The sequence below is a fragment of the Falco punctatus genome, assembly GCF_963210335.1.
Source record: "Falco punctatus genome assembly, chromosome: 7".
NCBI classification, from domain to species: domain Eukaryota; kingdom Metazoa; phylum Chordata; class Aves; order Falconiformes; family Falconidae; genus Falco; species Falco punctatus.
Genome location: NC_137587.1, coordinates 54,246,161 through 54,260,743, shown reverse-complemented (window position 1 = coordinate 54,260,743; position 14,583 = coordinate 54,246,161). Strand labels below are relative to the sequence as shown.

Here is a 14,583-nt window from a genome sequence, read left to right as displayed (position 1 = left end):
GCATACAGCCAAGCCAAAAAAGCAGCGTAATTGCTCTGGGAGGCCTGTAAAATCTCCCGTTCCAAGTTTGCCCAAATTTTATCTGCAATTAGTCTAGAAGATGACATATAAATTATTACTTTTCAAACAATGGAAAGACAACAGAATAGCATGGACTTTTACAGGGCAGAATTGTAGCACTAAAAGTGACTGGTACTCTAGCTATATCTCCGCTAAATTACTTTACCAAGTGCACAAAGTAACAATTTTCTAAGGTCAGAGAGACAATCAGTGTGGTTTCTTGCATTTATTACCAGAGAGAGGGAAAGCAGGGCCCTACCTGCCAGTCTCCATCACAAAATGGCGCCAGCCTGGCCGTGGGCCGGTTACAGCTCGGCTGCCAGAGAGGCCCATGAGGCAACCGCTGCTGCTGAGTTCCCCTGCCAGAGGGAAGGTTTACCTGTGTTTTAAAACAAGAACAAGCAGGACTGTGTGGTACGAATAGAAGGGACACCATTCTTCTTCCAAGGGGCTGACTGACTTCACCCTCCTTCCAAGGGACTGACTTTTGGCGCACAGCGTTCCTCCTCACTCCTCCTTCCCCTGCTATCGATGAGGCACATGGCAAGCAACAGCATGGCCCGGGCAGGATTCCTGCTTAGAGCCACAGGACACCATGCATGGAAGGGATTCGATGTGCCCAGCTCCTCACGGAGCGGCCATGCCCTCCCCGCAGCCACCTCAGTGCCACCCCTCTCCCCTCAGCGCCGAGGCAGCACCAGGGCCCTGCCCGCCCCCAGCACAGCCCCATGGCCGCGGGGGTCCCTCAGCCCCTCACCCGCCAGGGGGCAGCCCGCCTGCCCCCCCCAGGACAGCGGGGCTGGGGAGGCACCTGGAACACTGACAGGGCGCCCTTGCCGTGCACACTCGAGGGCTTTCCAGTCCTGACAAGAAATGCTTCAAAATGCTGCTTGCGTGACACATCTTGTTTCCCCACAGTGCTCAGCACTCAACTGCCATGTCACAGATTTTTAAAAAATATAAAAGTTCAGGTATTTTAAAAATATTTTTGAGGTCTTCCACTAAGGCAGCTATGAAGCATTCGGTGATGACTCCAGAGGGGGTCTGCTCAGTCCCGACTGATACTCAGAGCAGCTGCTGGATCCCTTCTTGTAATTTTAAAAACACCTCAGGATGCTACTTGAAGTAAATTTAAAAATTCTACAGGCAGCATCTAGCTCCCAGCATTACCATGCCACAGAACTGTCAGGACACCATCCAGATCAGGGACACAGTGCCCTGAGGAGGCGCGTGCACTACCACCACACCTGGGCACCGACGCACCATTCCTGTGCTGCATTTTTCTTTGGGCATGGAGATAATTTCAGCTTGTTGGTGAAATAATCTGTGTCCTATTGGCTCTGATCTCAGTTTTAAACATGTTGCATTTTTATGCTAGGAACTCGTTTTGCTTCAGAACAACATCCTTGGCACATAGGCAGATACCGGTGCCCCAGACAATGGTCGCCTTTCACTAACCGTTCCCAAACAAGGCGGCAACTGTGGGAGGGTACACACAAAGTCATCTTTGTAATGCTCTTAAAAAAATGTTTGAAGATCATGTGAGAAGCCCAAACAGAAGGAACTGGAGAAACTCAACATGACACTTCACAATCCTCTCTGTCTTCACGAAATCTGATGTTTCATTTTTCAAGCCGGTCTGAGCACACATTAATCCAGGTCAAACAAAAAAGTAGTTGTTACAAAGAAGTTAACATTTATAGTAAAGCTGTGATGGGATGCTGCGTCAGTCTTTGTATGAATACACTCACCTTTTTTCCCCAAAGTGAGCATCGTAACCACAGCAAAAGCAGCAAAAGCCTAGGCTTTATCAGAACATACACCAGAACAATCAATTTTTACAGAGAGAAAACTCCATCTTCAGTAAACAAGCCTCCCTGCCTACTTTATCCTCATCAGGTTTGCAGTGAAGAATCACTCATTTTGCTTCCTAGTGACACCTTTTCAAAAGAAAACACATTGTTCACTAACACAAAATAACTATAAAACAACAAAAAGATACAGATTTTCAACCAAATAGCTTCCCCTGTGAACACTCAGAGATGCACATGCACTTCCCCGCCTACCCCCCCCCCCCAAAATAATAATAATAAAAAAATCTATTTGTGATATACATTAAGAGATGACTCCCTTAGCAGTCTGGTGGAGCCATTCCCTGAGGTAATGAAGCCTGAAGTGGGCGAGGAGAGGAAACGAGGAAAGAGCATCTTTCTACTCAAGTGTGCAATAATGTTTACCAGAACAGCTTTGCATGTGTAATTTGACCAGATTGCAAGGATAAATACAACATTCCTAATTTTTCCAAATACTTTGTGGTTTTTGTTAACAGAAATTGCTTAGTTTTTCTTCCTTAACACCTAAATGTATCAGTTTTGTCAAGAAGGTGGCTGGTAGAATCACCAGACAGGAGGAGTTTTGGACATTTAAAGCTGACAATATCTGTATGCATGTGGCCTCTAACAGTACATTGGGGGTTTTGGTCATGTGTTTGTTTTTTTCATAATTTACTAAATGTCAGACTGCTTGTAATCAGTACACTGATGATTTCTTAGGCATTCTTCATTCTGACAAAATTCAAAGACTTTCCTAAACACTGTTTCTCTAGAAACTCATCAAATCTTGAAGTCTTAATGACGTCTTACTTACAGTAATGTCCTTGAACAAAGTCATGTGTTAACAGATGCATGTTAAGCACAATGTATCATTATGCAGTCCAGGAAAGTTTGGGAGTCATCTGTTTTGCAGGGCAGTTTTCCAGCTGATCAGAGAAAAAAGCCTGACTACATTGCCCAAGGTCTTCAATCTGTATCATACATCTCTAGCCATGTCCAGTCATAAGGATTTGTCTGGTGATTAGATAGAGGGCTTGCCAGAAATTCTAACAATTGAACTTCAAAAAAGCTAGAATATTTCCCATGGAAGAACATTTTATCCTACAAGAGAACTCAACCCAGGTTACCTTTTTTCCCTCCATCCTTTTATTAAACAGAGAAACAAGGCCCCAAACCCTAATGGATTACACAGCACAGCAACAATCTGAAAAAATGATGATGTTTTAATTTCAACAGATTTGTTTAAAAATATGGAGTATCAATCAGTTTTCTGCTCTGAAAGATAAAATTCTTTTGCCTGAAAAAATTATTGCTTTTTTGACCATTAATTTTGACACCTTACAAATTCTTCCTTTCAACAGTCTATCATTATCAGTTCAAGATCCACTTCATCAATGAAATCCAAGGCAAGCAGATAGATCCAACTTTTACTATCTCTCTGACAGGCACTAAGGAGGATGCTAAAAACCTGCCTATCACACTGTGAGTATTGATATGACTCGTCATTGTACAAGTGAGACTGGGTGCCAATTTATAATACCGTTATCGTGTACATGATCACGCTATGAGTGAAATGGTTTGGTACAGCTAAGTGAAGATAACTGGAAATTGCCCTTTCCTCACCCATACTCCCTAAACCCCACAAACTTTTACAAAGTTCATACATTTTTGGCATGACAAATCTCTGTAAAACAAACCTAGTAATCTTTGAAGTCACCCTAATATTAAGTATCCTGTTCACTTAATGTTTGGTCCATCCCATGGCTAACACAGGGAGGTCTAGTCAGTTAAAACACAAAAGAATATACACCTCTACTTAAGGTAAAGGATTTTGAATACTTCTCATGATGGACACTATCCGTATTAACAAAAGCAAAGGCAACAGTGTGGGTCAGCATTTGCTCTAGCCAGCAAAAGACATAACATAAACGCTATTATGGGACACCTTTTCTTTCCCTGTCTGAAACCACCTCTGCTTCACCAGCTGTTCAAGTTTCTCCCACTTTTGCTCCTTTTTCTAGCACGTTGTCATATTTCACCACCTTATGCACCTGGAAGAGTATCCTAGAGACAGTAATGTTCCCTTCTGGAGAAAGAGGAGGAACAGCAGTTCGTTCTTCGGTTTTAAAGAGAAAAGAAACTCTTTTTTCCCCTACTTTAATCCATAGTAAGACAGCATTATCGTGGTTTTGTTTTCTGCAGAGTTGAAAGCATTGATGGGAATAAAACCTACTCTTTTCTCATCACCCTGGACACTGACATTGGTGAACTAATAATGATAAAGTTCAAATGGGAAGGAACTGCAGTTTGGGAGAATATCTGGGACACAGTTCAAACCATAATACCATGGACAAAAGGCACCCGTCGACCAGGACTTATAGTGAAGACAATCAGAGTAAAAGCAGGGGAAACACAACAAAAGTAAGTAATTAAAACACTTTTTTCTGTAATAACACCACAGATGTCTGACACATAGATGTTTGACACATAGTTCAAATACATGCATCTGAGTCCCAGCACGTACACCAATGGTGAACTTACCCATATACAGATTCTGGCTTTCCCTCCTCCCCCTCAGATTAGACTGAGTGAGTTTAAAGCAACTTCTAATTTCTTTGTTCTCAGGTCAGAAATGAATAGTGGGAAATGTCCTGGCTCACTACTGCCACTAATCTGAGTTGAAGGCACAGTAACTTTGGATGACAATTTTGTTGATACTTGGGAACAGAAGATAGAGAAGGAGTTAGATCCAAGGAAGAATTAGAACATGCAGTTTTTCTGCACAAATTAATGACAATAACTGATGACAATTTCTGACCTATTTTTAGAATGTGATTCTCTCACTCCATAAGGACTGTATGAAATTGCAAAGGAACGAGATACTACATAAGATAAATAATGACGCCAACATCAAGGCCCTCAAAAATTCAAATTCCTACTTACAAAAAAAAAAAAAAGCCAAATCTTAATTATTTGACTTTCAATACCTACTTCATAGAGAAACTCAGCATCACCATTCTTGAAAGTATTCATTAGAAGGATCACATGCAAAACTACACAGTCATCTGATTATTCACTGAAGTTAAGGGTTCTGTTATGAAGTTCCCTTATTTTCATCTCACCCATTTAAGAGCCAGTCCACTGCCTGATAGCTGACAATTACTGCACTGTGCAGGCTGTATAAGAGGTTCCTGGAGTGAAACTGTGGAAGCAACGTTTGAACTTTTGAAATTTTGACATTTCAAAATATTTTGAAATTCCTGTAGCAGGTAAACAGAATGTGAGCAGTCCTGGTAAACAAAAAGACTATCCATACTTCTGCATGCCACACTTTCACTGGTATTTGACAGTAATTTTTGCACTCTGTTTGTGATTTTTTCTATAATACAATTTTTTCTATAATACAAATTCAGTGATTTGAATTTTGTCAGTTGAACTCTGAAGCAGCATCAGAGAGCATTTTTTTTGAGAAAAAAATTATGAATGCAGGCTGAAATCTGTTTTGGTTTTTTTTTTTGTTTAGTTTTTGTTTGTTTGTTCATTTGTATTGGGTTTTTTTTGGGGGTGGGGATGAGTGTTGTCTTTCCCCTGCTGATTGCTTTGAAACTGGATCACCAGGTCTGAGTGGCCTTGTTCTCTACATAGAGCAATGCCAATAACACTTTTGAAACTGCTTATTCACAGAGAAATTTCAGCCAGGAGACAGAATAACAAAACTTGTGATGATTCCTGCTGCTTTGATCCTTTTAACTGAGTAGTTTTAATTAAGGTTAATGAGAAAAGCATGTCTTACCTTGTAACTGTGGCTCAGTCTTAGAAGGTGATTTTTCCTTCCTACAGCCTCTTTCTTACCAGCACCAGTTATAACTACTGCAGTCCTTCTGTGCAACAATACTTATTGGCAGAGCTGCATCTCCTTGGTACTGACACAAAACACAAACTAGACAATTTAAAGAGACATTTTCATGAGACAATCTGTGTGCGCTGTGGGGCAGAGGAGGGATCATATTTTCTTGGGTATTGTCCTCCCCAAAAACATACTTTGTACATTCCTCTCCTAATCCAGCACTCAACATATGCTCCTGCTGTAAAGAAAAAAAATAACAAAAATCATTTATATAGAATCTTCTGCTGTTTTAAAAGCAATGATCCCAAATCAGTTAGTACTGACCTAGCTGCCAAAGCAAATTAAAGCATAGTATATACCACAGATTAGAGCACTCTGTTTAAATACAGATTTTTTTGTACCTTGAGAAAAAAAGTACGAAAACTGTGAAAAGATATGTTAGGTATACAAGTTTTTCTAACCAGAAAGCTCCTGTCCAATACAGCTGTGTCAATAACCTGGCACAATCCAATTATTACTGATTTACTACTGAAGAAATCCTAGGAAATGAGTCACCAAGGTGGGTAGTTATTATACTAACAAACAACAATGCTGGTATAGTCAGGTACCTAATGCTCCTTTGAAGCTTTTTGCTGCAAACAGAAGTGGGAGCTTATGTCAGGATTTTAATGGATACTGATACTGCGTTGGGTTTTGTTCTGTGCAATCTGGGTTTGTCATGGGAATGGAAAGGACATGTTAGTGTTGAAACACTGTGTTAATGCTGGAGGGGGGAATGAGATTATTAGGAAATTCTAAAAGGACTAACAAAGGACACTCAAGGAAAAGTTTTTTTCAAAGAAAATAAGAGCATACAGATTTCAGTCTTCTTGGAAAGACCAAACATCATGGATCAAAGAATTAGCCATTTTGGAAATTCAGTATTTAAAAAAGGCAGAAAACACAAGATGCGTTTGAGTCGTCTTGTGTTTTCTCAAGTGTTTGAACTGCTGACAATATTTTATCTCCATGTACCTTTACCTCACAATGTTCATGATATTTATATACAAGATAAATTTTCCTTTGTTAGATTACCTAATGACAAACACTCAGACACAACGTAATAGCACAAACTTTAAAAGTAGTTAATGAAAACTATTGTGAGCAATAAAACACCAGATTCCAAAATACCCAAGTTCCAAACATGGAAAACGTTTCTGTAGCATAATGTTGTTGGTGTCCTACATAACTGATTTTTTGCAAGCTGACAACTAAACGCTAGTAGTCCAGCTGAACACTAGCAGGCCAAATAGCACAATCCTGGTAGTAAAGTAAGAGTTGAAACATGAACAGTGGCCATTGAGAATACAAAGACCAAATGACTGTGAGGATACTAGGGAGAGCAGCGTGCTGCCTGTGACACCAGACAGACAGAGGCATAACGCACGCACATCAGAGCTGCCCACTCCTTTTGCTCTGTACCTACTATCTGGCAGCAGATACATCTCTTTCCCCACCAGCCTATAAAAAAAATGAGATACCTTCCTGTAAAAGGATAAAGTCAGACTTGCTTTTATCTACAGTTTTCAATTTTATACAGATAACAGCCCTGAAAAGTAACAATTACGCTTACATGCTGTGTTTTCTTTCTAGAATGACATTTTGTTCTCAAAGCATTGACAACGTTCACCTTCATCCAGCCCAAGAGAAAACATTTGTGAGGTGTGAAGATCGCTTTCCAAAACAGAACAGAAAATGAGCAGAAACACAAAAGACAACTACTCACTGAAATATATTCAAAATACATCTAATAAAGTGGTTTTAAAACATACAGCTACATTAAATCTAAATACACTGATAGATTCAGAGGTGGTGAAAAAAATACATTTAAAAAAATACAGATTTTGTGATGCAACGGTAAGCTGAAATATTGGCTTTTTTTCATCTACAAGCCTACTCTCAAAGTGATCAATGGGAATTTCAATTGGCAACTGCCAATTTTAAGTTGTTTAAAGTTTTAAAAAAACCCTGCTCACTAGAAATAAAGATTACTATTCAGAAAAAACACTGCCATAAGCCTTGGAAAAACTTCTTTTTGTTGGATTTAAAGGAAAAAAAAAGAGGAACCTTATTTCCCATTAAATGCTTTGAAACACTAATAGTGACTACTACCAGTTAAAATTTTCTAAATTATTTCCTAATGAAGGGAGATTTAAATCATTCATAGAAGAAAATATTCCCAAACAGATCAAATTGTTAACAAAGAGTTTGAACTTTTTACTTTATAATGTTCAAAAATTAAAATGCACTTCAACATACAAAACGCTTGAGCTATCATAACCATATGACAAGACAAATAACTATATCACCTAAAAATGCTACACTAAACTTTCTCTTATTGGAAAATGCTTTGCTGTTTAACTATTTTAATTAAAGTACTGATTTAAATTACTAGTAATTTAATTATTTTAATGATGCTTAGTATACTAAAGGCAATTCTAGCATAATTGAGTTCAGTTAACTTCTGCATTAAAATCATATTTACATGTATTTACTGAACATGTAAATGACCATTTTAGATTTTAAATCACTGTATAGCAGATTTTAGCATGCTTTGAAACTGCATGAATAAATAAAAGTCTCAAATGTCTTCAGTGTATATAAACAAACTTCATCAATTCAAAATTATACAATTCCCTTGTTTCCTATGTCTGAATATAAAATACATGAAGAAACATTGTCTCAGATAATTTTTATTTTACCATTAGTGCATACTGAAATGCAAATCAGTATGTATGTCAAGAGTATTTTGTTTGTCACTTTGTAATGCTAAGCACAAGATTAATTAAAAATTATGTTTCTACAAGTCTGTATTCTGAATGTAATTTGTTTTAAATGTTCTCTAAATGGTAAAAAATGTGCAAGATAGTCCTGAGACCTGGAGCAAAGCCTATTTTCCATACCAAGACATTGCAGGAAATTTTGAATCAAAACATACAGATGTTATCAGGATTAAAGTGAAAATTATCTAAAGAGCATGACAAATGAACAAGTTGAGTAGAATGAGTAATCCTGCAAGCAATGAACAGTGATCAAATGCTGAATGCAGACATCTTGGCCAACCATTCAGAATATTAATTTCTAACTTTTAAAAGCTGTTTTCAGTAAAACCATTCCTTTAAACAAACAGGAATATTCAATTACAGAAACAGAAAGGCTGACTAAATATGATGGGAATGGAAGAATACTTACTTTTCAAATGACAACAGTTCTCCTTCCTGAGGTGTAAATTTCAGAAGCTGATCTGATATTTAAAATGGCCACTTGGAGTAGCAGCTTGATTAGAAGAAATATTTATAGATTTAGATACAAATTCCATGTAAAAGAATCTTCAGATCTTCATGGAAAATGGTGGTTTGTGCTTTAAAAGATGTTGCTCCATGAAGCAAATTATTTTCTTTAAACACAAAAAGTATTTCCACCTTCTATGTAAAAAATTAAAATTTAAGTGATTAATTCCATGCTTCAGGTTACTATCTCCAATACTTACATTTCCTAACAATTATTTTATTAAAGCTCTGCAACATGTTCTGTGCTTATATAAAAATCAATTACTTAAATACAAACAGCCACAAGTCAAATCAGCACAAAGAAGCAAATTTCAGCAGTAAGCATTCCTGAAAGAATTAGGTAAGCACCAGACCTTTTTCAGACGAACATTAGTTGTTGGGGTGTGGGGTTGGTTTGGTTTTGGTTTTTTTTTTTTTTTAACATTTGTAGTAGCAATAATCCAGTGCAGACTCAACTGCTAGATCCCCAGTGACAGCAGTTTTAGGGGCATGAAGTTATAAAATGGACTGCGTGTCCTGAAGAATGTCAGGCAAGGAACAAATGACAATGTGGCCATTTTAGTTTTTCAAAGCACAATGAAAAATGGGACAGAGAACACAGAGAGAAAAGTATGCGTATGAGACTAACTCTTAATTATGCATCTCCCTAGATAATTCCTAGAATTCCATTTTTGTTTCTGGAAAAAGCTAAAATCTGCCACTTTTACTACTTATGTTTTGGGTTGTTTTGCTTATAAAATACTTGTCTATTTATAGAAGTATTAAAATACTGTCATTGGAACTGCATCTAGAACGCCCGTTATCATCATAGCTTTCTCCACTATGAACTTTGTAAGCTTCCTAAAAACCAAATCCTACCCCCATTCCTCAAAAAAGCCTTTGTTCAGAAGATATTGAAGGATGACAACACAAGAGACAAAGGCCAGAAAGAACTGCACTGTGCTGCTTCTCCAGGGCAGAATCTGCAATGTTAAGTGTTTCTTTATACCTGGAAAAAAAAGCCTAGAGAGTTGGTGAGACAGCTTTTAATGAGGTTTGTATGATGTAAAACGCACATATTAACAAAGCCTTTCAAGTCAGGATTTCCTTGTAGCTATACATCCTAAACACAGTTGGAAACATTTTAAGATATTAAAATTGGCATTTCTTTCACATTATTATCACTTACTTGGTAAGAAGGCCGATAAAGGGATCCAAATTTCAGGAGAAATGGACTTGGAAGCATTAGTTCAGGAAAAGCAGGTGGGAAAAAAATGTCAAGAGGTGTCTACAGTGTGCTGAAACTCAAGTAACAGGGATACTGCAGTTCAGGGACTTGTCAAGTTTCTGGGGGAAAAAAACATTCTCCAGTTAAACGGAAACAAGCTAGTCTATCCTCAAACAGGACAATTTGAGAACTTTTAAAAAAGTCAAATAGGAAAATTAAAAGAACATTCAGTATTCGAACTCTTGCGGATATGAAGATACTTATTCTGATGTCATTTTTCATGTGTCCAAATAAATCCCTGTGTTTCAATAGCCATTACACTAATTTCTGATATAAAAATGAAAGAAAGCCCAAGTTGCAGCATACTCGAAGTCTTACAATGCCTGAACATAACACTGAAGTCATACCTACAACGCAAGTGCCTACAGCGGGGCCGTACTTTGCGCTCGTCGGAGTGAGATGGGAATAATCCCAGCTGAACCGAGACCTGCCGGAGCAAGCACAGCCCAGGGCACGGCAATGACTGCTGTCCTTTTAATCAACGATCGGTAATAATGAATCTCCAATATTCAGAAGTAAAAAAAAAAAAACAACTCTTCCTTTTTGTGTGTTTTTCCTGAAAGAAATATTGGAATATTAATTAAAAGGCAAACTGTATCAATTACTTTTAGTCTGTACAGTATAAGTTTTACAGCTGAAGAGGAGTTTGATGCCCTTCTGACATTCACACCACATACATGCTTCTACACCAGAGGTGAACGTATACATTTAATGACTAAAACATTAAGAAAGACAAGATGAATAAAGGAACAACTACAACTAGGGATCATTAGGTCAAATATTAGTTAGAAAAATTACAGCTATTTATATACCCATGTGTTTCCCTCAATCACAATTTAAAAATATACACAAAACTTTTATTTTAGATGCTTAGGCTTTATTTCTACTCCTCTGGTTTGTGTTCCTAGACAGAAATTTAAATGTAACCACCATCAAATCTATTCGGCGCTTATGATGCTGATTTGGAGGGGGACTCTGCTCTAAACAGATTTTCTTTCAATACCCTTTGCCCTGACAGTGCTATTTAGCTACAAGAGGAAGCCTTTCTATTACAAAAAAAAAAAAAAAAAAAAAAAAAAAAAAAAAAAAAAGTACTGTGAGGAAGGAACTCTGAATATGCTTTGATTACATCAAAGCATATGCTGCTGAGTTAGGGAACCAGCAGTTTAAGCTGGCCATTCCCAACCAAGAGCCCCGTGGAAGGCTGCTAGCCAGCAGGGCTTGGCTTACCACTTCCATCAACTGTACAGAGTGCACAGAAACACACAGACCCAGCTCAGCAGTTTTAAAAGCCCCTGCAAAAAGCAAGATTTGCTCCTTCTACGAGTCATACCCACCAGCCGTGCATGCAGAGTACTGTCTGTTCATTCCAGTACTCTTCTTCCAAAGTTCATTTATTTCAGAAGGCATCGAGCAGTAGCTATGCAGTCTGAACACCCCACCAGCAACTAGTTTCCATTACGAAGATAAGCACCAAGAAAGCTTTGTTCCTGTGATCATACAAGTAATTTAAAGGTAATTTTAGGGCTTTTCCTTGAAAAGGTTAAACAAAAACATTTGCTCTCACATTTAACTGGATGATGACATTAAAATTGGGAGGTGCACTTTGATAGCGTAAGGACAGCACGATTCGTTTTTGGCATGACAGCCCCTTTCCAGCAAAGGCCAAGAATTAAGCAGAAGTAGAATCTGTGTATTCCACTTTGTTTTCAGGGTTCAAAAAGTAAATGGGTCTTCAGAAGATTATTTCATCAAGTCTATTTATTAATGCATTTCAAGTTTCAAAAAAACCTTACATATCTTCGCACAATACTTTATTTTTTGCATTTTTAGTAAAAATTTCCAAAGTGAACAAAAAAAGATACTGTATAAAACACAGTGGACATGAAATCGACAGTAGTATTCCGTTTCATTGTCTTGAACTTTCTTTCCATTTTACCACATCTTGACTTGCAGTGGAGAGTTCAGTGCACATTTCTGTTTTCAGAAGACATTTAACTTAGACTCAAAATAAAATAGGGCAGCATTGGTCTGCCAAAATCCTACCACAGGATAACATTACAGGCAAAAAATTTACATGTTCCGAAGTCTACCACACTCAAGAAGTTACTAAGAACTCTTGCTGAATAAAAGTCACCATTTTAGAAATGCAAACCCACTTCCAATCTTTGCACAGTCTTAAAACAAATGTATTTAAAATGACTTAAAAGCAACTACATACACTTCTAACTAGTTAAGATCATTTAGAATTATTTATATAGTCTATTGGACTTGGGGTTTCATGTACAAAATTTGTCTCTAAACCATGTACAAAAAGCTGTATTTTGAAAAAGTTACCACATACTGTACAAGTTTACAAGGAAGAGATCCCATTATATTCTGTAATATTTTTGGCCTTGCTGGCTTGCGTCACATTATGAGAATGATTGTGTAAACCTTATACTCTTAAAAAACAAAACAAAAAAACAAAAAAAACCCAAAACCCAAACAAAGGAAGCCTGTCCAACCCTTAGTCAATTTTCTCCTAAGCAAAGCCAGGAAAATTATAGCCATTTGCATCTCTAATTAGCTTGGTGCTTTTGGAAAACAAGCAATAAATATGTCACAAGCTTAAACATTTTGTAATGCCCCCTTTCATCTCCTGCATAGCAGTAAGCACCTTAAGACATCTTTTGTTTCCTCTTTCAAAAACGCCAATTATTTACACTCGTAATAAAAAGCTTTGGAATGGGACATTGTGCTGTTGAATTTTGCTACTGGTATAAAACGTGGGAAAACCGGTAGTCCTAACTACAATTTAAACTCTGCCACAGTAGCTGGGCAAATCACCCTACTTTAGTGGTTATCAATCAACAGTATCTCACTCAATCAACAGTATCATGCTGAAAAGTTATCCAAATATCTGATAAATTAAACAGAACATAAAAAACCCTACAGCTTTTCTTTCTTTCCACATCCCTCTGAACACAAACTTAATTATCATACTGTAAGAATATCTGAACAGCCTGAATAAACTGGTTGCAATTTTTAGAACAAGTTGAGTAACAGGCAGAATCTTCTAATAAAGCATGGAAATATTTCATCTAACTATTCATTAATTAACTGAATAATCAGACAAATTAAAAACATTTAAGCAGAGCTACAAGAAATTAGACACATATAAAACACTTTTGAAACATTCTGGCATTTGCAAAGTTCGCAGAACACCTGTTATATCTCTAAAAGACCATTCAATCTTGTATGCTATGTCTTAGCAGCTGTTTGATAAAGATGAAATGAGTGCTTGAAAGAACTTTGATCATGATAAAAAAGTTTGATTTGATTCAAAATTGCTGTGTAAAGCATCACAGGATCCTTGACCATTACACACCATCATCCTCTGTTATCCTGAGTATGTCAATTAAACAGTAATTTCTTCATTAATAGCGGAAAAGTTTTATAATACAAAGAAACATCCATATTGCAATTCTCTTGTTTACAATTGCACACAAGTACGGGTGTACGTTAGAAATACATGTCTGCATATAACAATGTATATACATTGACAAGTAATGTCTCCAATGCTGAGGTGGTCTAGCTTCCTAGCCTTGTCTGGCAGTTGAAAAATATATATTTTTTTTTCAATTCTTGAGTAAAAGTTTTACTACAGCCATATTTGCCTGCAAGTGAAGAAAATGCAGCAATGAAGAGCACAGAAGGGGGAAAGTATCATGATACTCCTGCCACTAAATTAAAAATACGCAAGAAAAACACTTTTCTTCTTTTTGAGCTGGAAGATTAGCTCATTAAAAATTAACCATTTCCACTTGTATTGAGGGCATATAATGCTTTTGTTTCTCTTCGATTTTTGAGAGTTAGATCGGGGACTATGACTTAAGTTTTCTTTGGAGTGAGTTTTCCCATTGTAGGCACTAGGAAGAACCAAGGCAAAAAGCTGCAGTCAACGTCTCATATGTCCCATCTGATAACTCTCTCGGGGCCTTTGCCGCTGTGGTGGCTGAGTGGTTTGTGGTGGTCTCCTCCTTTTTAAAGTGCCTGTTTCAAAGAAAGGTACAAATTATTAAAATGGACTTTTTTAAAAATGATTTCCAGAAGAGTTGCCCTGGCCATGCAAACTAAATATACTTATTTTTCTGAAAGGCTTTATTTAGACCTGCAAGGTCTGCATGGAGTATTTATTTACAGAATACATTTTATTATCTCGACAGTAGTTCCTTAAACAGGCTGATTCTTACAAAATGCAGCATG

At 37.4% G+C, this 14,583-nt stretch overlaps 2 protein-coding genes across 2 annotated transcripts in view; one reads left to right on the top strand and one right to left on the bottom strand.

Moving 5' to 3' along the window:
* The window catches only part of LIPC (lipase C, hepatic type), a 105,565-nt gene extending 93,098 nt beyond the window's left edge, over nucleotides 1–12,467 (top strand). The window contains 3 exon segments of the mRNA XM_080396686.1: nucleotides 3,254–3,374; nucleotides 4,095–4,313; nucleotides 7,372–12,467. Of these exon segments, the coding sequence (XP_080252812.1) occupies nucleotides 3,254–3,374; nucleotides 4,095–4,313; nucleotides 7,372–7,477 (446 nt within the window). The 3' untranslated portion in view covers nucleotides 7,478–12,467.
* ADAM10 (ADAM metallopeptidase domain 10) overlaps nucleotides 12,079–14,583 on the bottom strand; it is a 51,272-nt gene continuing 48,767 nt past the window's right edge. Inside the window, exon 16 of the mRNA XM_080396630.1 lies at nucleotides 12,079–14,370. Coding sequence (XP_080252756.1) covers nucleotides 14,276–14,370 — 95 coding nt within the window. The 3' untranslated portion in view covers nucleotides 12,079–14,275. The remainder of the gene's footprint in view (nucleotides 14,371–14,583) is intronic.